This window comes from Sus scrofa, chromosome 12 (assembly GCF_054392235.1).
Source record: "Sus scrofa isolate SSC_HxYL_T2T_F1_AM1 chromosome 12, Sscrofa_HxYL_maternal_Yorkshire_Landrace_v2.0, whole genome shotgun sequence".
Classification (NCBI taxonomy): domain Eukaryota; kingdom Metazoa; phylum Chordata; class Mammalia; order Artiodactyla; family Suidae; genus Sus; species Sus scrofa.
Window position 1 is genome coordinate 12,071,696 of NC_139394.1, and position 20,489 is coordinate 12,092,184.

At 52.5% G+C, this 20,489-nt stretch overlaps 1 protein-coding gene across 3 annotated transcripts in view; it reads left to right on the forward strand.

Moving 5' to 3' along the window:
- The first annotated feature begins 2,576 nt into the window (after positions 1 to 2,576).
- RGS9 (regulator of G protein signaling 9) overlaps positions 2,577 to 20,489 on the forward strand; it is a 73,538-nt gene continuing 55,625 nt past the window's right edge. For all 3 annotated transcript variants that reach the window (XR_014820910.1, XM_021066721.2, XM_021066722.2), the window contains exons 1-6: positions 2,577 to 2,832; positions 13,298 to 13,394; positions 17,612 to 17,662; positions 19,325 to 19,431; positions 19,616 to 19,667; positions 19,923 to 19,981. Coding sequence is in view for 2 of the 3 variants with exons in the window: in XM_021066721.2 (XP_020922380.1) it covers positions 2,776 to 2,832; positions 13,298 to 13,394; positions 17,612 to 17,662; positions 19,325 to 19,431; positions 19,616 to 19,667; positions 19,923 to 19,981 (423 nt within the window). In the remaining variant the exon portion in view is untranslated. The remainder of the gene's footprint in view (positions 2,833 to 13,297; positions 13,395 to 17,611; positions 17,663 to 19,324; positions 19,432 to 19,615; positions 19,668 to 19,922; positions 19,982 to 20,489) is intronic.

Sequence of the window (20,489 nt, forward strand, 5' to 3'; positions counted from 1 at the left end):
CTGTTACTGAGCTCTCCGGAGTGCTGGGGCCACAGGATTGACTCTGAGACCTGCCCTCTGGGCTCCCACGCCATCGAAGCTAGCTCCTGGTGCTGCTTCTTCAAGGTTCCCCCCCAACCCCCGTCCCCAGCACCCCCAACATGTCCCTCTCACACTCAGCCCTGTTCTCTGCCTGGCTCTGTACCCCGGGAGGCTGATCTTAATAGACTGCCCGGCCAGGGCTCCAGTGCCCTCCGGCTTCCCATCAGGACTGACCAGTGGGAAGCACCAAGAGGAGAGAGAGCTGGGATGTCTGTTCCCCGGGCATCGTTTCTGTGTCCTTCCAAGGTGATGATGGGATGTTCACGTACCTGACTGAGTCACGGGAGGATGTCACTGCAGCGTTAAGTCTCTCTGCCATCTCACAAGACAATTGCAAAGACTGATAATTGGTCAGTCTTTTTACTGAGATACAGTTTATAGACAATGTCATGCTCCAATTTTAAGAGTTTTGGATGAGTTTTGACAAACATAATTATCTGCATATAACTGTCACTTCCATCAAGACACAGAGCATCTTGGAGTTCCTGCTGCGGTGCAGCAGGTTAAGGAGTTGGTGTTGTCTCTGCAGCGGCTCAGGTTACTGCTGAGGCGCAGGTTCTATCCCCGGGCCCAGCACAATGAGTTAATGATCTGGCATTGCTGCAGCTATGGCTTGGATCCGATCCCTGGCCCAGGAACTTCCAAATGCCATGGATGCAGCCAAAAAACCCCAAAAGATAAACAGCATCTTAAACAACAAAGATTTACTGTACTGCACAGGGAACTATATTTAATATCTTATAATTACTATAGTGGAAGAGAATTTCAAAAAAATATATAACTGAATCACATTGCTGTACACTCGAAACTAATACAAGATGGTAAATCAACTAAACTTCAGCTTCAAAAAGGTAAAAAAGATGTAGAGCATCTCTATCAATCCAGAAAGTTCCCTCCAGCCCCTTTTCATTTAATCCCTGACTCTCCAAATAACCCACCCAACCAAAGTCAACCACTGTCTGATCCCTGCCACAGGGGATTTCCTGTCACCTTGTGTCCAACAAATTACTTTTTTTTCTTGCCTTGTTTGTGTGTGTGTGTGTGTGTGTGTCTTTTTGCCATTTCTTGGGCCGCTCCCGCGGCATATGGAGGTTCCCAGGCTCCATATGGGGTCCAATGGAGCTGTAGCCACCGGCCTAGGCCAGAGCCACAGCAACTCGGGATCCGAGCAGCATCTGCAATCTACACCACAGCTCATGGCAACGCCGGATCGTTAACCCACTGAGCAAGGGCAGGGACCGAACCTGCAACCTCATGGTTCCTAGTCGGATTTGTTAACCACTGCGCCACAACGGGAACTCCTTTTCTTGCTTTTTTAAGGCTGCACTCGGGGCTATGGAGGTTCCCAGGCTAGGGGGCAGATCGGAGCTGCAGCTGCCGGCCTATGCCACAGCCACAGCAACGCCAGATCTGAGCTGAGTCTTCGACCTATGCCCCAGCTCACGGCAATGCCGGATCCCCAACCCACAAGCGAGGCCAGGGATCGAAGCTGCGCCCTCATGGATACTAGTCGGATTCGCTTCCTATGGGCCATAATGGGAACTCCCCAATAAATTCCTTGATGCCACTCTCAAGCCACGTGGACCCGCGCCTCTGTGCCTATCCCAGCGCTGTTCTCGGTGATGTACTTGCATTTATCTGTTTCTACCCGGTTAACTTCCCATCTTCCTTCCTGCAGGACGTCTCCCTGATCTTCCCTTCCACTCAGGCTAGATAAGCCTTCTGAAAGTCCTGTATTGCATCGACTAGATCTCTGTCATATACAGATTTTTGTTTTATAACATTTTGTTGAAGGATTCTTCTTCCCCCATTAACCTGTGAGCTCCTTGAGGTAGGACTGGGTCATAATCCACTTTGGAGTTCTGGCTCCAGCACAGAGCCTGGCCTGCGATACTCAGGAGCATTGTCCTTTTATATCCAGAGAGAGAAAAACACTAAGGACCAAAGAAGCTGTGCAGATCGCGCCACTGGCCCAACCAGGACTCCAGCTTTTCTCCCATCCTTTTCCCCTCCTTTCTTTCATTAACCAACATCTCACTCATTCCGCATAGGATTTGTTTCTCCTCTAAACATTCCTTGAGGGCCGAGTGCGGTGTCCCACACATCCCCATTAAATTACAGAGCAACGCTGCTGTTGGATATTATTATCCGGTTTTTAACTTTTCCTTTTCACATAAGAAATTGAGACCTAGAGATTTTAAGGAACTCACCCAAGGCTGTCCCACTGGCTAGTGGCATGACATGGCAAAGCCGGCGTTTTCCGCTGCACTTATTAGTGAGGCTGCCTTGCTGCCCTTCTGTATAGAAGTCCCATCCTGCCTAAAAGGCTCGCTCTCGGGGACAGATCCTTCCACTTGCGGGTCCCCGACACGCAGGTCTTACCTGAAGCTCCCCGGGGGTCCCAGCCGAGACGGACGCTGCCCCCTGGCGACAGGTGGGCGCAAGCGCAGCGCACGCTCCGGAGCCGGCGGCGCGGCTCGCTGATTGGCTGGCGTGGATCCCGGCTGCTTCCCCGGGGGCGCGAGCCGCGCGAGTAAAGGGGCGCCGCAGGCAGCAGCCGCCCGCCCGCGCCCCCCGCGCCCCGCGCCCCGCTCCCCGCGCCGCCCGGGGACGCCCTCGCCGTCTCTCTGTCGCGGGGCCTCTCCCTTTTCTCTCTCGCTTGGGTCCTGGTTGTGAATTCACCCAGGGTCCAGGATGACAATCCGACACCAAGGCCAGCAGTACAGGCCGAGGATGGCATTTCTCCAGAAGGTGAGCGTGGTCTTGTCGCCTGAGCCGGGGAAGGTGCGCAGGGACCCAACTCGGAGAAGAGATGGTGGGACCAAGCCTGTGGACAGGAGTGGAGGAGGGCATCCCTTGCGGTCCAGTAGTGCTGCTTGATGTTATTAAGTGACTTATTTGTTCTGTGTATGGATACGTGTCTGTCTTTTAAAGACTATGCTGATTAGGGCTGTTTGTAACCTGTTTATAGTGGAGCATATGAAGCCAGGGGCGATGGTCGGCTGGAGGCTGAGAACAACCTGTTACTCGGGAGAGGAGGCGCCAGAAAGCAGTTCAGCGAGGCTGGGTCAGATCTGAGACAGTCTCCTGAGATTGTTTTAAGGCACCCAGATGTTCAATGAACATTTTTGCTGTAGTTTTTCTGATTCAAAACTGCAGGATTTTAAAGCGTGTGTGTGTGTGTGGTGAGTATGTACACACAGACCATGAACATGGTGTGATCTGTGGGATAAAGGGACACCCCACTTCCAACGCTCCTGGGTTCCTCCTTCAGGTGTGTGTACTTGTGTATTGCAGGTGTCTTGGTGCTGGCAGCCGAGTCAGAACTCGTTTCCTTGTGTGGCAGAGGATTTCTCAGACCAAGTGGCCAGGCACAGGGTGTCTATCTCGGGGACTTGTGGAATGCATCTTATGGGGTGATCTGTTGGGGATGAAGCAGCTTCTTTTCTTCTGGGCTTTTGAAATAACCAATATGGGAAGAGTTCGGCCGAGGATTAGGTCCTGGGTCACTCGCCCTCCCTCCCCCCCATCCCATCCACAGCGACTTTTCACAGTGCGTTGTCTACCTTCTTAGGCGTATCTTGAGTAGAATTAGCGGAATGCTTTGTGACACTAAGAGCCCTGTCCTGAGCCTCTGGAGCTCAGCAGATGTGTAGTCAGTGAAAAACTGTCCTGGTTTGTCTAAGACTTTCAGTGCTAAATCCTGGCCAGTCCTGGGCACACTGGGACAGTTGGTCACATGTGGTCCACCTGCTTTAAGAAGCTTGTGCATATTGCAGGTGGTAGAGACAGAAGATCTAAAACAGAGAGGCAGAGGGTTGATTCATGGGGAAAGAACCCTTAGACACCAGCTCCTACAAGCAGAAGGAACCGCCTCATCCCAGTCCCTGAGAGCCTTCGGTCCTCTTCCAGGCTTTTCCCAGCACTGCCTTCTTCTCCCAGACAGGGTAGCTCTGGCTCAGAGGCTCAGAGGATAATTGTCTGGAGACATTCCGTTTGTTTTTGAATCTTGGACATCCTGTTCCTTCATGCTGTTACCTGGTAGATCTCCTGCCTTTACCTGGGCTTCCCGACTGGTGTCTTGGTCCCCAACCTACCCTCCTCCCCAGCCTGCCTGCCTCCACATACCCTTCATCCATCAGCCCGTTGGTTTTCTCTCCCAAACCAGCGCTGATCTCCTCGACCTGACACCCTGCGCTGACTTCCCATGTGCACAGGATGAGCCCGGCCTTCTCAGCCTGGCCACTCAGGATCCTGCCTCCCACCCCCCATCTCTCTGGCTTCACCTCCCACCGCCTTCCACACCTGCCCTCCAGGGACCCAGAACAAAGCAGCCAAAACCACTCAGTGGGCTCTTGACTCAACGACCACCTTGCCTTTCCAGGAACCCTGTGCCCTTTCAGGCCTCAGTTTCCTCCACTGGGAAAGCCCTTTCTCTGCTTACTCGCCAGCCGAGCCCCTGTCCCTCCTCCTCCCAGGCCCAGCTTCCCAGGTCTTCGGTCAGGTCACAGTGCTCCTTAGAGCAGGTCCCAAAAGCCCATGACAGGAGGTTCTTTTTTTTTGGCCATACCTGTGGCATGCAGAAGTTCCTGGGCCAGGGATTGAACTTGTGCCATGGCAGTGACAGTACTGGATCCTTCACCCGCTGAGCCCCCAGGGAACTCCTCCAGGAGCTTCTTAACAATGAACCAGCTGAACTAGATTCTCAGCCTTCGGGGGAAGGACCCCAGCCAAAGGAATGTGGACTCGGTGCAAATGTTACCCACCACTCAATGAATGTTTATGAAGTATGCTGTGTCCCCAGTGGGGGCTTTACATGCATAATCTCCTCTATTCCACAGGACAGATGCATTTTACAGAGCAGGAAAGGGAAGCTCAGAGAGCGGAAGCCCCCTCGCCCCAGTCCTGGCGCTAAGTGGTGGAATCAGGAAAAACACAAGACTGACCACCGTCTGTCGTCAAATGTGATCCAGTGCTATGAGCTTTCCTCCCGTGTAGGCTGGAGAGGAGGCCATGGAAAGGCCTGGCTTAATGTGCCTGTGGGATGCAGAGCTGAGAACTGAAGGGTAAATTCGGGTTCTAGGCCGCAAGAATGAGGAGGATGTTCCAGGCAGAGAGAACAGCATGTGCTAAGTGTGTGTGTGTGTGTGTGTGTGTGTGTGTGATGACACACCGTGGACCACCTCCTATGGCTCCCATGGGCTCTTGTCCTTGGGCTGGCCCCATCCCCCCTGTGACTTCCAGCTCTCCATCCCAGCCAGTACCAGTCACTGCTGCCCTTGGGAGTCACTGCGGGATTGACTTTCTCGGTGCCTCGTGGAGACGCCTTCTGTCAGACTCCTTTGCTTTCTTGTGTGGCATCGGGCACCTCCTTTTGCTGGGGGAGAGAGTGGGGAAACACCTCTTAGGAGACCTGGGCACGGCAGGGGCTCTTTTGCTTATGTTGTTCTTACATTCACTACACACACAGAATCGTGCACTTATGCACCTGGTGCTCAGGACACTGTGGAGATTAAGACATGGCCTCTTTTTTGCTGGAGCTTAGAGTTTAATGGAGAAAGACAGCTGCATAAATAAGGAGAGTATTTTGCAGGTCTTGGCAAACTTTGTTAGAGGACTCTCATCCATCTATCAGCCTCTCTCAGCCATCTACCTATCTGACTACCTATCTATCCATCGATCTATCTATCGATTGATCGATCTATCTATCGATCGATCTATCTATCTTTCTGCCATCTACCTGTCTATCTGTCTATCCATCTATCTATCCATCTATCCATCTCTCTCTCTCTCTCTCTCTATCTATCTATCTATCTATCTATCTATCTCTGTATCTATAACCCCAAAGTGGGAAGTGGCCAGTCCTACCTGGAATCCACCTGCTTCACAAGGGGTAGTTGGAACTGAGTTGAAGTGTGAAAAAGTAGTAGTTTTTCTTTGTTTTTTTCGCCAGGAGGATGGGAAGAGGAGTGACATTTTGGGCAAGGCAGGACTCCGACGTGTGGAATAGCGCGGTGCTGTGGGAGAGCCCGCAGGGGTTGGGGTAGCTGGGTGGGGTGGGGTGGCAGGGACTCCATGCTGGACAGACTGGTAGTGAAGAGGGGCCCAGAGCTGGGGGGCCTCGCACATCTTGAGAGGGGGTTTGGTGCTTTCTGTTTCAGTGAGAAGCTGTTTGATGTTTTACAACCAGGGACAGATGAAATGAGTTGGTTTCCGTGTTAGAAAAATGATTCTGGAGTTCCCGTCGTGGCGCAGTGGTTAACGAATCCGACTAGGAACCATGAGGTTGCGGGCTCGATCCCTGCCCTTGCTCAATGGGTTAACGATCCGGCGTTGCCATGAGCTGTGGTGTAGGTTGCAGACGCGGCTCAGATCCTGCGTTGCTGTGGCTCTGGCGTAGGCCGGTGGCTACAGCTCCGATTTGACCCCTAGCCTGGGAACCTCCATATGCCGCGGGAGCGGCCCAAGAAATAGCAAAAAGACAAAAAAAAAAAAAAAAAAAAAAAAAGAAAAATGATTCTGACAGATGATTCTGACCTTACCTAACAGGGTAGGTAGCAGTGCCTCTCTACCGTGGCTGCCCTTAAAAAAAGTATTGCTTTCAAGTCTCCATCCTTAGAGTTTCTGATTTTCTTAAGAGATACGTAGGTAGTTAGGTCGGGTGGAACCCAAACACTGCTGTGTTGTTTTGTTTTGTTTTGTTTTTGAAGCTCCCCAGGTGATTTGAATTTACAGCCCAGAGGCCAGCCCCTGGGACATGTGGCGGCTTCTGGAGACCTTTTGGGTTGTCACAGCTGGGGAGGGTGATGCTCCTGGCATCCAGCCGGGAGAGGCGGGGATGCTGCTGGACACCTACCAAGCACAGGTGCAGCCCCACCACAGGGGCTAGTCTCAAATGTCAATAGTGCCGCTGCTGGAGGGTGCCCTGGAGGCTGGAGAGGTGCCCGGCGGGAGGCAGAGGCCAGCGGGCAGAACGTGATGGTCCAGGATGGGGGTTAGATGTTCCACTGAGGCAGGACTTAGTGGGCAGGTAGGAGACACGTCACAGACAAACGCAGAGTCCGCAGAAGTTGGCCACCACTGGCCAGGGTCATGAAGGGTGCTTCCTGGGCTTTGGGCCAGGGCAGGAAGACAAGGTGTTGGGGAGAGACGGCGAAGCACCGATCAGGGCGTGTGTGTGTGCTGCTCCCGAGCGTCCACGAGGCATCAGGAAGAGATGGCTCGGGGCTGGCTGGCCGCTGTGTGGACGGCCTCTTCTCCTCTGTTTGCAAAACCACCCTTTGGCTCCTGGTACCGGGTCACTTTCCCCATGCTTGTTCAGAAAAGTACTCATTATTATAACTCCCCCGGGAACTTTCTCTGGCTCAAAGGAAAATTCCAACCCAGAGATCTTGCACAGTGAGTGACAGCTCCTTAGGCAAGGAGCTGCGTGGGCGGGGAGGGTGGGCGACGTCGAGGCCTTCAAAACCCCTGTTTCTGCTCCTTCGTGACATCAGGGTTCCCTGACATGCCCTCAGTCACCCCGCAGCACGTTGGATCTGACACCCCCATCTGCCCACAACTCGGGGTCACCTGGGGTCCAGTGCGACCTGGTGACCCCACTGTCCTTGGGCTGCCCGGGGAACAGGAGTGGCTCCTTGGGCAGGGGTGGGGGGCCGTGGAGCTGAGTCTTGGGGGGGGTGCTCTGCCATTCGGGGTGGGGATGGCATGCCCTCCCTCATCTCTGGAGGGACACCCAGGCCCGAGGAGGAGGCTGTGGGAGAGGCCAGGGCTCCTCACTCGCCGGGGCACCTCCCCTGTGTGATGTGCGAAGGGGCCTTGCCCTGGAGTCCGGATCCGCGTGGTCCGGCTGCTGCGACAGCGCCCTGCAGGCTGGGGATCGCATGGCTGGAGCTCGCGTCCTCCCAGCTCTGGATGCCCGAGGTCCCCGGCCGAGGTACGCGCAGGGCTGGCTTCTCGGTGGCGTCTCTCCACGGCCTGCAGACGGCCGTCTCCTTCCTGTGCCCTCGTGTGTCCTCCTTCCATGTGTGTCTGTGTCATGCATGCCTCTTCCTCAAAGGCCATCCAGTCATCGTGTCAAAGCCCCCCTCTCCTGCCCATGACCCCATTTTAACTGCAAATCCAATTGCGTTCTGAGGTCCAGGGCCGTGTGCGTGCGTGTGTGTGTGTGTGTGTGTGTGTATGTGTGTGTGTGTGTGGTTAGGACTCTAACCTGTGAACTTGAGGGCTGGGGCGGCAGTCAGCCCAGAACCATCTCTTGGAGACAAGGCCACGGGCCAGAGTCCTGTGGTTTCTGTGGTTTCCTTGTTGGGTGACTGAGGAGACCCCTCAGGGGAATTTACACGAGCAAAGGTCCGAGGAAAGTGGATCCGGAGCCCAAAGGGGCGAACGCCTCCTCCAAACGGTTCCCAAGGTCCCTGTAAAGTTCCCTCCTCCCACCAGCCCTTCCCTTCTGCAGAGGGTGACACACCTGCCAGAAAGAGATCTGACTCCCCTCATTGTGTTTTTAAAATAACTCTCATTATTCCTCCTCTGAAAGGTTATTTTCAAACCCTCTGTAACTCAAAAAAAATTTTTTTTTTTTTTTAATGCAAAGAGAGGGAATCAAATCCTCTGACTTTCTCTGGGAGAATCTCAAGTTCCTAACTCCTAAGGGGGCGGTTTCTGTCTCTTCTTCAATCTATGGGCCTCCTGAATCCATGAAAGGCTGCTGTTTCATCTCATACAAGTTTTTGAATAAATGGAGACTTTGCTCGGACGGTTGGGAGAAGGGAGGCCTGGGCTCTCACATCAGAAAGGCAAGCGCTAAGTATTTCATCTAGAATGGGTAAGCAGTGGGGTCCTGCTGTACAGCACAGGGAACTCGAGCCAGTCACTTGTGATCGAACGTAATGGAGGTAGTGTGAGAAAAAGAATGTGTATGTATATGTGTGTGTGTACGACTCGGCGACTTTGCTGTACAGCAGAAATTGACAACATTGTAAATCAACTATAATAAAAAAAATTAAAAATAAAAAAGTAAAGCTCTGATTCGTTCTATACATTTAAAAAAAAAGAAAAGAAGGAAAGGCAAGCAATTCTCATGTCCAATGAAAATCTGAGACTCTCAGTTGAGAAATCCAGAAAAAGCGGCTCCTGCAGCATCTGGCTTCTCTGTTCCCGATCGTGTTCCTGAGATGCGGGGCCACCTTCCAGCCTCCCCAGGACCCTCCTCCCCTCTCTCTGCTTTGAGCTGCTCAGCTGAACCACTTCTGTGAGCCAAGAAAGCGTCCGTGCAGACACAGCTCATGGTCGGTCCTGCACGCGGAGCCCTGGGCGCCGCTAGGGCCCCAGCCAGTCTGAGTGCTGGGCGCTGTGCCCGGAGCAGCCTTGACCTTGCCCCAGATCTTGGCCGTTTCTCAGAATTGTGGTTCTGCTGCAAATGCTGGTTTAGCAACAGATGGAAATAGGACATCCCAGCCCTTGGGGCTGACTTAGGACATTGTCTGTCCACACTCCTTCCTGCCTTGGGAAAGTGGGAGCCTTCCAGCTTTGGGAGCCGGCTGAGTGGGAGGGGGCAGGTAGAGTTTTTCTCATTCGAGGTTCCCTTACATGACCTTTCACCTCCAGTGCATGTCCTTTTACCTCCAGTGAGATGGGCCGCTGTCTCCCTCTTTTAAAAAAATTCTGTTTTATTATGTTAAGAACACTTTGCTTGGGCATCTACCCTCTTAATTTTTTTTAAGTGTGCAAACAGTGTCAATGTTAACTCTAGAAATAATATTACAGGGCAGATTTCTAGAACTTAATTCCTCTTCTTGGCTGTAACCTTATGCCTCCTGATTAGCAGCTCCCCATCTCCCCCTCCCAGCCCCTAGCAACCACCCTTCCACTCCGATTCTATGAGTTAGCCTATTTTATTGCATTTAAAAATTTTTAATTTGTTTTCCTTTTTACAGCTGCACCTGCAGCATATTTAAACTCCCAGGCCAGGGGTTGAATTGGAGCTTCAACTGGAGCCTCTGCCACAGCCAGGGCAACACCAGCTCTGAGCCGCATCTGTGACCTATGCTGCAGCTTAGAGCAACTCTGGATCCTTAGGCCACTGAGCAAGGCCGGGGATTGAACCTGCAACCTCACAAAGACAAGTTGAGTTCTTAACCCATGGAACCACAACAGGAACTTCCTCTCTTTTAATTTTGGAGGGGACCCAGCAGACACCGCTTTGCATTCCTGCCAACAGTGCACCAGAGTTCACTCTTCCTCTTTCCTGCGTAGAAAAGCGCGGGGCTCCTCACACCATCCCTCCCTTGGGGTACAGCCACCTTCTGAGAAAGTCGTTCTCATCCTCTGTGCACGCTCTTTGGGGGATCACCTCAGCTGCCCTCTTCTCCTGGCTCTTATTCGAATCTGCTCCTTCCCTGTTCTTTGGAGCCTAATTCAATCGGCAGTTGCTGTCTAATAAATACTTTGCGCATAATCCAGTACTAATTGCTTTAATGCTTAATCTTGTTTAATTTTCAGGACAGCCCTCTGATGACGTAGGTACTGTTGTCATCTCTCTCTTACAGAGGGCTGGCTCTGAGAGAAGTTGAGCGATTTGCCTCGATTACTCGTTGGAGTGGGATTTGAACTGAACTTTTTTTGCACCCAGATCCCTAGTGTTTATCTTAGTTCATTAAAAAATCTTCATAAACACGTCTTCCCAACTCTCTGAGGACTGGGAGGCTGTCTTTGACCTCGTATCCTCCGCAGGGCTGGACACCTAAGATGTGCTCAGTAAATACCTGTATTTGGATGGTTAGCAGAGCAGGATTTTTACTCCTAGGCATCTAATGGAAACTTTTAAAGAGGTACTAGTTGTAAGGATGTAACATTTTCTTTCTTTCTTTCTTTTAAAATGTAAAATTTTAAAGATGCACCAGTTGTACAAACACTACTGATATTAATGGTTCTAACCACAACCACTAGCAAATATCTCGCCTTATAAAGTATGTATCTTTATGCTTATCTGTCTTTCGGTATCTTCATATGTCTGTCCTTACAAAGCATCTTTACACAGTTACTTAGATTTGGAGACATAACAGAACGCTCTCCGCTGTGCACGTGCTATCATTTTATGGAGGAGGAAGGCGATTCAGAGAGGTCGTGTGGACTCCTGCGGTTAGGGGGGAAGGGGGGGCTGTGAGGCTGTGAGGACTGTGAGTTCCTTTCCTTTGAGGCACAGCCCATGCAAACTCTAAAAGGACTTTGGAAATGGTAAGGGGCTGTGCGGTGTGAGGGAGTGTTCTTTTTTTTAAGTAGCAGGAGAATAATGATGACGTCACCAAGGTAGTTAAACCAGGGAAGCGTTGCTTTGTAACGCGGTTGGAATGTGATCAGGTTGGGTTTGAGGGGTGATGGGTCCAGCTGTGTGCAGCTGCCTTGACCTCCAGAGAGGGCGTCCCCACCGGAGGAGGATGGGAAAGGTCTTTGTTCCCACTTACTTGTTCCTATTCTGTGTTTTTTGGTCCATGCCCATGGCATGCAGAAGTTCCCGGTTGAGGGATTGAATTGAGAACCATGGCAGTGACCCGAGCCACAGCAGTGACAACACTGGATCCTTAACCCATTGAGCCACCAGGAAGCTCCTTGGGTTGATTTTTTAAAAAATTGTGCCAACCCACCCAGTTTGTTTCAAAACATCCTTTATGGAGTTCCTGCTGTGGCTTAGCAGGTTAAGGACCCAACATTGTCTCTGAGGACGCGGTTTTGATCCCTGGCCTCGCTCAGTGGGTTAAGGATCTGGTGTTGCCGTGAGCTGTGTTGTAGGTCACAGATGCAGCTCAGATCTGGTGTTACTGTGGCTGTGGCGTAGGCTGGCAGCTGCAACTCCAATTTGACCCCACACCAGGAACTTCCATAAGCTGCAGGTGTGGCCCTAAAAAGAAAAAAAAAAATTCTTCAGTTGATTTTACTCACGTTTAATTTTTTTTCAAGTGGAAAAATATTTTTGTCATCGACATTAAAAAAAATGGTGTAAAGACACAAGGCTGACCTTGTGGATGTCTTCTGCTGTTCAAGCCTCCCTGGACAGCTCCTTGATTCTCTTTGGTTTCAACTCTCTTGTCCCATTCACAAATCAGGTTCACATCTCTGACCCTTGTGTCCTTTGAACTTATGCCATTCACTTGCCGTCACCTTCCAGCAGTAGCTCTCTCAGCAGCCCTTCATCATCAGCATCCCCCCAAACAGAAACATGTGCTCTTAGAAAGTGCTCCTGTTTTTGAATTTTCTATTTTGGTGACTGGCAACTCCTTCACATAAGTCGTAAACTTTGCCGCTATTCTTAGCTGCCCTTACCGAACCGGTCAGCCACTTGCAAGTAGAGCGAATCCCGTTACCTCGAGTTAGAACCAGGGCTCTAAAAGCCACCGCTTCTCATCATCCTCCCTGCCACTGCCTTCATCTATGTATTGACTCCTGCCCCAGTCGTTTCCCGGGTACTGTCCGTGCACCAGGCCCTGTTCAGGCAGTCAGAATCCAGCAGCGAACAGAACAGACAAAAGATTTGCCCGGAAAGAACTTACTTTCTAGCAGTAAGGGAGACACAGGGTAAACATTATGATAAGCAGATCCACTATTTTTGTATGTTGAAAGCAGAGGGCTATGGAAGAAGGGAAGGGACCAGGCATGCCAGGGTGGAGTTCAGGGCTGCAGCACTAAGTGGGATGGCAGGGGTGGGGCTGCCTCCTGACACTGTTAGAAGAGGAGGGAGGTGAGGGAACCCATCAGCTGGGGAGTGGCCAGAGCAGGGGCCCTGAGGCTGGGGCTGGGCACCCTGGGGGCAGCCAGGTGGGGCCTGTGTACCTGGGTCGGGGTGGGGGTGGGGGCTGGTTTGGCAGCGATAGAGGAAGAGTCAGGTGGGAAGGGGCTCCCAGCCACCATGACGACCCGTAGGAGAGCTCTGCCCCTGACTGAGTGGAATGGCTCTCTCAGGGTTCCCAGCAGAGGAGAGACACCCCCTAAACTAACGGAAAGTCTTCCTCTGGCTGCTCGGCTGAGAACAGGCTGAGGGGGTCGTCCTCCTGCAGGGCCTTTGCTCCATTGTGTGACAGCCACCCAGCTAGGCGGTGGGCTCCTGGCTGGATGTGCCCGCTGTTTCCCTGTGCATCTTCTGCTCCCTGCGTGCTGCGGAAAGGGCCTCCCTCAGCCTCGGCAGTGGTTCTGGTCCAGCTTTTGCTGTTCTGTGTTGCAGATTGAAGCCCTCGTGAAGGACATGCAGGACCCAGAGACGGGGGTCCGAGTGCAGAACCAGAAGATTTCCGTCGCCAGCATCCCTCACGCCATGACGGGTAACGTAGCTTAGGATTTCGTCCTTGGCCTGAAACAGACCACACCCAGGGGGGTTGGTAGACTTACAGCTCTTTGGCCAAGTGTGGCCTGTGTTCTGTTCTTGTGAATAAAGTTTTATTGGCACAGATACATTTACGTAATGTCTGTGGCCGCTTTTACACGGCAGTGGCAGAGTTCAGTGGTTGTGCAGAGACCATATTGTGGTCCACAAAGCCAAAAATACTTACTGCTCCTTGCTGATTCCTGGACCACAGGGTCCTCCTGAGGAGGGAGTCAGAAAGAAAAGAGAAAAGAATTCGGTAGGTCGCCTTGTGAATCCATTCCTCGCAGGAGGTCATTTTAAAAACACTTACTGTTGTTTTTTTTATTTGTCATGTTTGCTTTGTTTTCATCAAATCAAGTAGCAGGAAAAAAAAAAAAATTGGGGCTTTGTTTGCTCCATCTCTCCCTGTCTTCTAATTTCATATTCAGACACTTTTTTAACTCCCCCAAAGGGGTGGCACCGTGGTCTCCTTTCTCCGGGTGTGGGAGGAAGGGCATCATGTAAAGATAGGCGGAAGGGGCCGGGCCCCCAAATAAGAATGCATTTTGATCAGCGTGTTGTATATGTTTTGTGATTCTGGGTTGGCAGTAAAGAGTCTGTTTCCTGGAGTTCCCATCGTGGCGCAGTGGTTAACGAACCCGACTAGGAACCATGAGGTTGCGGGTTCGGTCCCTGCCCTTGCTCAGTGGGTTAACGATCCGGCGTTTCCGTGAGCTGTGGTGTAGGTTGCAGACGCGGCTCGGATCCCGCGTTGCTGCGGCTGTGGTGTAGGCCGGTGGCTACAGTTCCAATTAGACCCCTAGCCTGGGAACCTCCATATGCCGCGGGAGCGGCCCAAGAAATAGCAAAAAGACAAAAAAAAAAAAAAAAAAAAAGAGTCTGTTTCCTGCTGAGGCATATTGTCTGCAGAAGCAGGCGACTTCTCAGAGCACAAGGAGCCTGGGACTCGCCGTCGTGCCGTGTCCCCTGTGAACCCTTCCTCTCGACCCCATGGTGACCTGAGTATTTTTCACTCAAGGTGCCAGAGTCTTTGCAGAGGCAGGCTGGCCGGCCGTGTCCCATTTCCCTTTCTGACTGCCTGAATGGAGAAGTGCCTCCACCAGCTCGGGCTTCCTCCGTGAATGCAGCAGAAGACCAGCTCTGGCTGGTGAGAGCAACAGGGGAATTGATCAGAAGGCGACAGGGTGGCTCACAGAAGACAAGGCAGCTCTGATGGGCTTGGGAAACGCCAGGAACTGGAGTAGCCTGGACCCCCAGAGAGCAGGGGCCGATAGGCAGAGTTCGCAGGGTGTCTCTACTCTGCTGCGGCATTTAAGATGCTGCTGTGACAGTCCCTCCTGAAGGCATCCTGGACCCTGTCCCTTCTCTGCCTCTGGTTGTCATTCAATCTGGCTTGAATCGGCCACTGGACTGGGCCACCCTCGAGGGGAGCTGTCTCGTCTGGCTCCTCTGTGTACCCAGTGCTTAGCACAGCCGTGGGTTGAGGTGGAAGTTTAATACAGGTTTATGGAAGGTGGAAATCAGTCCTGGTCTAGAATCATCCAGAGGGCATCTGATATTGAACCAGACACCCCAGGATCAAGTCCTTTGGATATATATATATATATATATATATATATATATATATATATATATATATATATTTTTTTTTTTTAAAGCTGTGTAGCCCTAGTCTAAATGCTCTTGTTTTATTTTTTTTATTATTATTTATTTTTTGCCATTTCTTGGGCCGCTCCTGCGGCATATGGAGGTTCCCAGGCTGGGGGTCAAATCGGAGCTGTAGCCGCTGGCCTACGCCACAGCCACAGCAACACAGGATCTGAGCCGCGTCTGCGACCTACCCCACAGCTCTTGGCAACACTGGATCCTTAACCCACTGAGCAAGGCCAGGGATCGAACCCACCACCTCATGGTTCCTAGTCGGATTCTTGACCACTGCCCCACGATGGGAACTCCAAAGCTCTTGTTTTAGAAGCAGCACCGGCGACCCCTGCCTAAAGGCATGACCGCGGGAATCGGATGAGATGGTACTGTGCACGTGGCCAGCACGCAGTGGTGCTCGTTGGGGGCCGGCTGCCGGCAGTTTCCCACACTACGTCACCCAGAGTGAGTGTAGGGAAAGATGGGACCATCCGTCCCCTTCCCGCAGAAGGGGACACGGAGACAGAACGAGTTCTAGCAGCTCGTCCCCATGTCACTGAACCCAGCGTGAAAGGCCGAACCTGGATTTGCAGTCGCCCAGCTGCACGGCTCCAGAGGCCACACTCTGCCCCACTGCCCAGGTGTGTGAGCTGCTCTTCTTAGTTGTACATGGTGCAGCTCACCAGGTGTGTGGACTCCTTTTCGTCCTTGCACATGAGCCACTTGGCCCTGGATTTGGGCGGGGCTGCCCCAATTTCTCATGCACCTCTGAATTCCAGCTGCAGTCAGAATGGAACTCCGGAGGAGCCCTGGCCAGCAGCCTCAGCGCTAAAAGCAAATTGGATCATTGCCGCCTGATTCCTCAGATGGCAGGGGACCAGGGACCTGGGGACGATGGCGGCTGACATGGGAGCCTGAAGTGGCCCGTTTGTACTGTCTGCACAGATCGCTTGGTGGACATACCCACCGACGGCCCCCTAAGCTCATGGGCTCTGCTTCGGGAGGCAGTGGAGCAGATGAGAAGGCCCCGGGCTCCTTGCGGGCAGTGCTGATTGGGCTGCTGGCTGCCCGCCGCTCTCTTTCTTGGTCTGCACGCCGCTGTGTAGAGACTTGGGGTGGAAGGTCCGAAACACCAAGTCCTAGGATTTTAAGTAGGATTTTAGATGAAGAATTGTGCTTTTGAAGAGCGAACCATGGCTGAATAAAGCCAAGAGCAACAGAGGCCCCACTGAAGGCAGCTGGGGTGGGCATGGGGGCACTGTGAGCTGATGGCTGGATGTGCCCCGGGCACGTGTGGGGAGGAAGAGTCACAGGTTGTCTGTCCTCTGCCTTGACGTGAGCAGGTGACAAAGGCCAGAGAGTCCTCCCTGGAGGGCAGCGGAAGAAATGCCCCTTCACCATCTCTGAGGGAGGAAGTGTCGTTTGCAAGAGTCCAGCTACTAGGACACAGGCAGTGGGGTCTCGGACCCTGACCCTCCCCCTTGGTGTGTTTTGTGGGCCGGTGTGCATGTGGGCAGGCCCCTCAGCTTGGCCTTTGTAAAGCAGGCTGGAGTTGCTGGAGAATGTGGTCGTTGGCATTTGCAAGACGGCATCCCAGTTGGGGTCCTTGGTTGTAGAAGAGGCCGGCTTTCTTCTGAGATGCTGCTGTCCGCTTCCTGCAAGGAGCATGTCCTGCTTGAAGGGCCTGAGGGCCCAGGTCCAGGAGGTGGTGCCCCATTTCCTTGAGGGCCTGCCGCAGCTCTGGCCGTGGTGGTGGAACTTGGCCTGCCTTGGCCCTTAGACAAATCTGAATCTTCGTGGTGTGGGCGAGACGGCTGCCCGTTCCCTCCTCATCTCCTCCTCATCCGCCCTTCTGTTTTGTTCCACACCAGTCTTCAGTCTGCGTTGCTCCCGGGCCAGCGGCTGGGACTCGCGGGGCCCCGCGCGAGAGGGCCCGCGGTCCATTGTCTGACGTTATAAATCCCCCTGCAGAGTCCCTAGGCTATGTCCTATCCTTCTGCTCTAACAAAAGTACCTTGACGGCCAAGTTTGGATCTTCTTGACTCCTCAGAGTTCTGTCTGGGAACTTGGAGGTACAGAGAACCAGTGCCGCTCCCCCCACTTCTCCGCCCATCCCTGGCTCTGATTTCCTCCGTGTGTCCTGTCTCCACGGACAGCTTGCTTTGGGTCTGTTTTTTTTTGTTTTGCTTTTCATTAAGACTTGGTTAGCTTCCTACTTGATGGCTGACAGTCTGTGCACCACTGATGGTAAGAATAGAAGTACCCCAAGCGGTAAAGGCTGAAGGCGTGTAGGGGAGGTTAGGCTGGAAACCTGGCTGGCGTCCGATCATGGAGGGCCCCGAATGCCAGGCTGCAGGGTTTGGACGGAACATCGCTGGGGGGTGGGGTGGAAGGGAGTCCCTGAAGGTTGTGAGCAGAAGAGGGACGAGATCCCCTCCAATCAGGGGATCGGGGCAGCAGCGTGGAGGAGGGCGTGGGGGTGGGGGATGGGTGAGGAGGCTCCGACGGTGACCAAATCCTTCTGCTTTGCAGGAAGCGATGTCCTGCAGTGGATCACCCAGCGGCTCTGGATCTCCAATCTGGGTGAGAGCTCGTCCAGCTTGTCCGTGGCCCAGGGTTGCCGTGCCCACTGCATGGGTGGGGGCATCTCTGGAGGGTAGAAGCTAGATGGAGGCTTAGCCTGTGTCTCTGCGAAATTGGCATTTTAATTGGAGAGACAAGGTCTTCACGGGTAAAACAACAGACTCGAGATGGAAGGCGTGGTACTTGGGGCTATCAACAAAATTGTCGTTTCATGCACAATATTGGGAGCATGTAAGTAACAGGAGTAACTGGGGAGGAGTCAGTCAAGAGGGCCTTCTCGGAGGGGGTGAGGTGCACATATGCTTGTTCTTGAAAGATGCCTCTGAACTGTGGAGGGGAGCTCGGAGGGTCTGTCTTCCTGGGGTGGAAATTAGCAGGAGTGTTGGCTTAGAAGTGGGATGATTAAGAAATGGAGGGAGTTCCTGTTGTGGCTCAGCAGGTTAAGAGCCCAACATAGTGTCTGTAAGGTTGTGGGTTTGATCCCTGGCCTTGCTCAGTGGGTTAAGGATCTGGCATTGCTCTGGCTGTGGCGTAGGCCAGCAGCTGCAGCTCCGATTTGAACCCTAGCTGGAGACTTCCATGTGCTGCAGGTGCGGCCCTAAAAAGATTAAAAAAAAAAAAAAAAAAAAAAAGAGTTGAATGGTAATGAGAGGAAACCAGGAGTAGTAACTTCAGCTGGATATGGGAAGCTGTGGAAGGGCGGGATGCTTCTGGTATATTCCTAGATTCCAAGTTTTATCGGAGGGAGAGAGAGGCGGTAGTGATCCCTGGGGGATTTCTGAGCATGGCAGTGTGTGTGCGATAGTCGTGTTTAAGCTAGGATGTTTGGCAGCAGTTTGAAGGATGGATTGGAGCAGAAAAACTCTGGGGAGCAGACTTGCCGCCGGAAAAAAGCTGTTGGTACACGGGGCGTGAAAAATGAGGGTCTGGTGTCTGATGGAGGGAGGGTGGGAGGCAGGCTTCCCGCTCCTTGGAGGCCAAGCTGTGGGATGGGCCCTCGGACTTGGAGGACAGGGAGAATGGGATTCTCTCTCCGTGGTAGAAAGACACCTGCTCTCATTGGAACCTCTGAGACTGAACCAGGACTGCTGTCCTTTTAATGGATGCAAATCCAGAACCCCGACTAAGTTTCTGAGCAGCCTTGGTGGGGTGGGAGTTATAATGAGGTAGGGAAGAGCCAGAGGATCTGGGCCTGGGATCCAGGCAGAGTTGAGCTTGGGATTGAAGCTGACATTAACCATGGCCTTGCTTTCCCTTCGCTTCTGGAGCAGAAGCGCCTGTTGGATAAACAGAAACGTCCTCTCCCTGCTCCTGGGACCCCTCCACACCCAAAGGGCCCAAAAGTGCATCTCCAGGATTTTCCCATCTTTCACCCCAAAGACCTGCAGTGGACGCCCTGTGCTGCCCATCGTTCACAGACTCCCCTCCAGGTTTACTGAGTTGTCATTCCAGGGGGTCAGTCTGGGGAGTCCTCCTTTTAGCATCAGCTCTCCAGCTGCTCCTTGTCCACAGCGCATTTCAGGAATTGCCGTCTTGGATGAAGTGCTGTTAGGATGCAGGCACCTCTGTTGGGAGTTTTAGGTGCTCCAGGTGGGGAGCAGCAATGAGCTTCTGCCTTCAGCCCCCGCTCATAACGTCCCTGTCTCAACTGCTTCTCCTCAGAGGCCCAGAACTTGGGCAACTTCATTGTCAAGTACGGCTACATGTACCCCCTGCAGGATCCCAAGAATCTCGTTCTCAAGTCTGACAGCAGCCTCTACCGATTTCAAGTGAGTCTTGGCCTTGACTCGGGTGTTAACGCAAGGTTCATCTAATGCGGATAGGTAACTGGTTGGCACTTATCCTCATGGAACTTTAGAGACAGGGGAGGGGGCTAAGGTAGTTTTCTATTTTAAGCTACAGGGCTGGGGTGCAGCCTGGTGTTTCAGCACGGTTTCCTGCTTTCTTTTGTAGACGCCGTATTTCTGGCCCACCCAGCAGTGGCCGGCGGAAGACATAGACTACGGTAAAGCCCCACCCCTCCTCCAAAGGCCTTGGGTAACACCTCCCATGCTGCTTATTTACCTGCTGCATTGTGGGAGCGTTTGTCTTGCTGTCATCATGAGCTTTGTGTCAGTTCACATGTATGTTAGGAGTGATGCTGGGAGACGGGACCAGGTCTGTTGAGTGTTCTCCTCACCACGCTGAGCGCAACGGTCTCATGCATAGAGGGGCTTCGAAATGTAAGGATGGTGGAAGATGTCATTGTGTCCTTTTCCAGCCATCTACCTGGCCAAGCGAAACATCAAGAAGAAAGGGATTTTAGAAGAATATGAGAAGGTATGGAGATGCTTTCAAGTATCAGTTCTTATAATCGAGTGGACTACAGTCTTGAGCTGTTTTCCCCTGTTCCCCCCGTTATCCATTAACACCTCCCCTCAACCGTCCATCCATCCATCTTCCCACCCATCCGTCCATCACCCAGCCCTCATCCAGCCACACATTTAGAAGCAGCTGGCGGAAGTAAATTCTCCCCCATGTTGAGCTTCAGTTTCCCCTGCTGTGTTTGAAACCCTTGCCTCAGTAACCACTGGGCACGCAGTAGCTACCGCTTTCCTTTTGCCGTCCTCAAATAATATGACTTAGTATGTGTGACAATGCAAGTTATAAAGGATGGACAGATTTGAACTTGAGTTCCGAACACAGCAGTACAGACTTTTGTTCTAGGCAGGGTGAATCAGATTTCTCAAAGAACACACCCTAACCTGCAAAAGGCTAGATTTCTGGGCGGACGGCAACACTATTGCTTGTTTTTATTCTTTACGAACATGTTTTTAGAAGAGCCAGC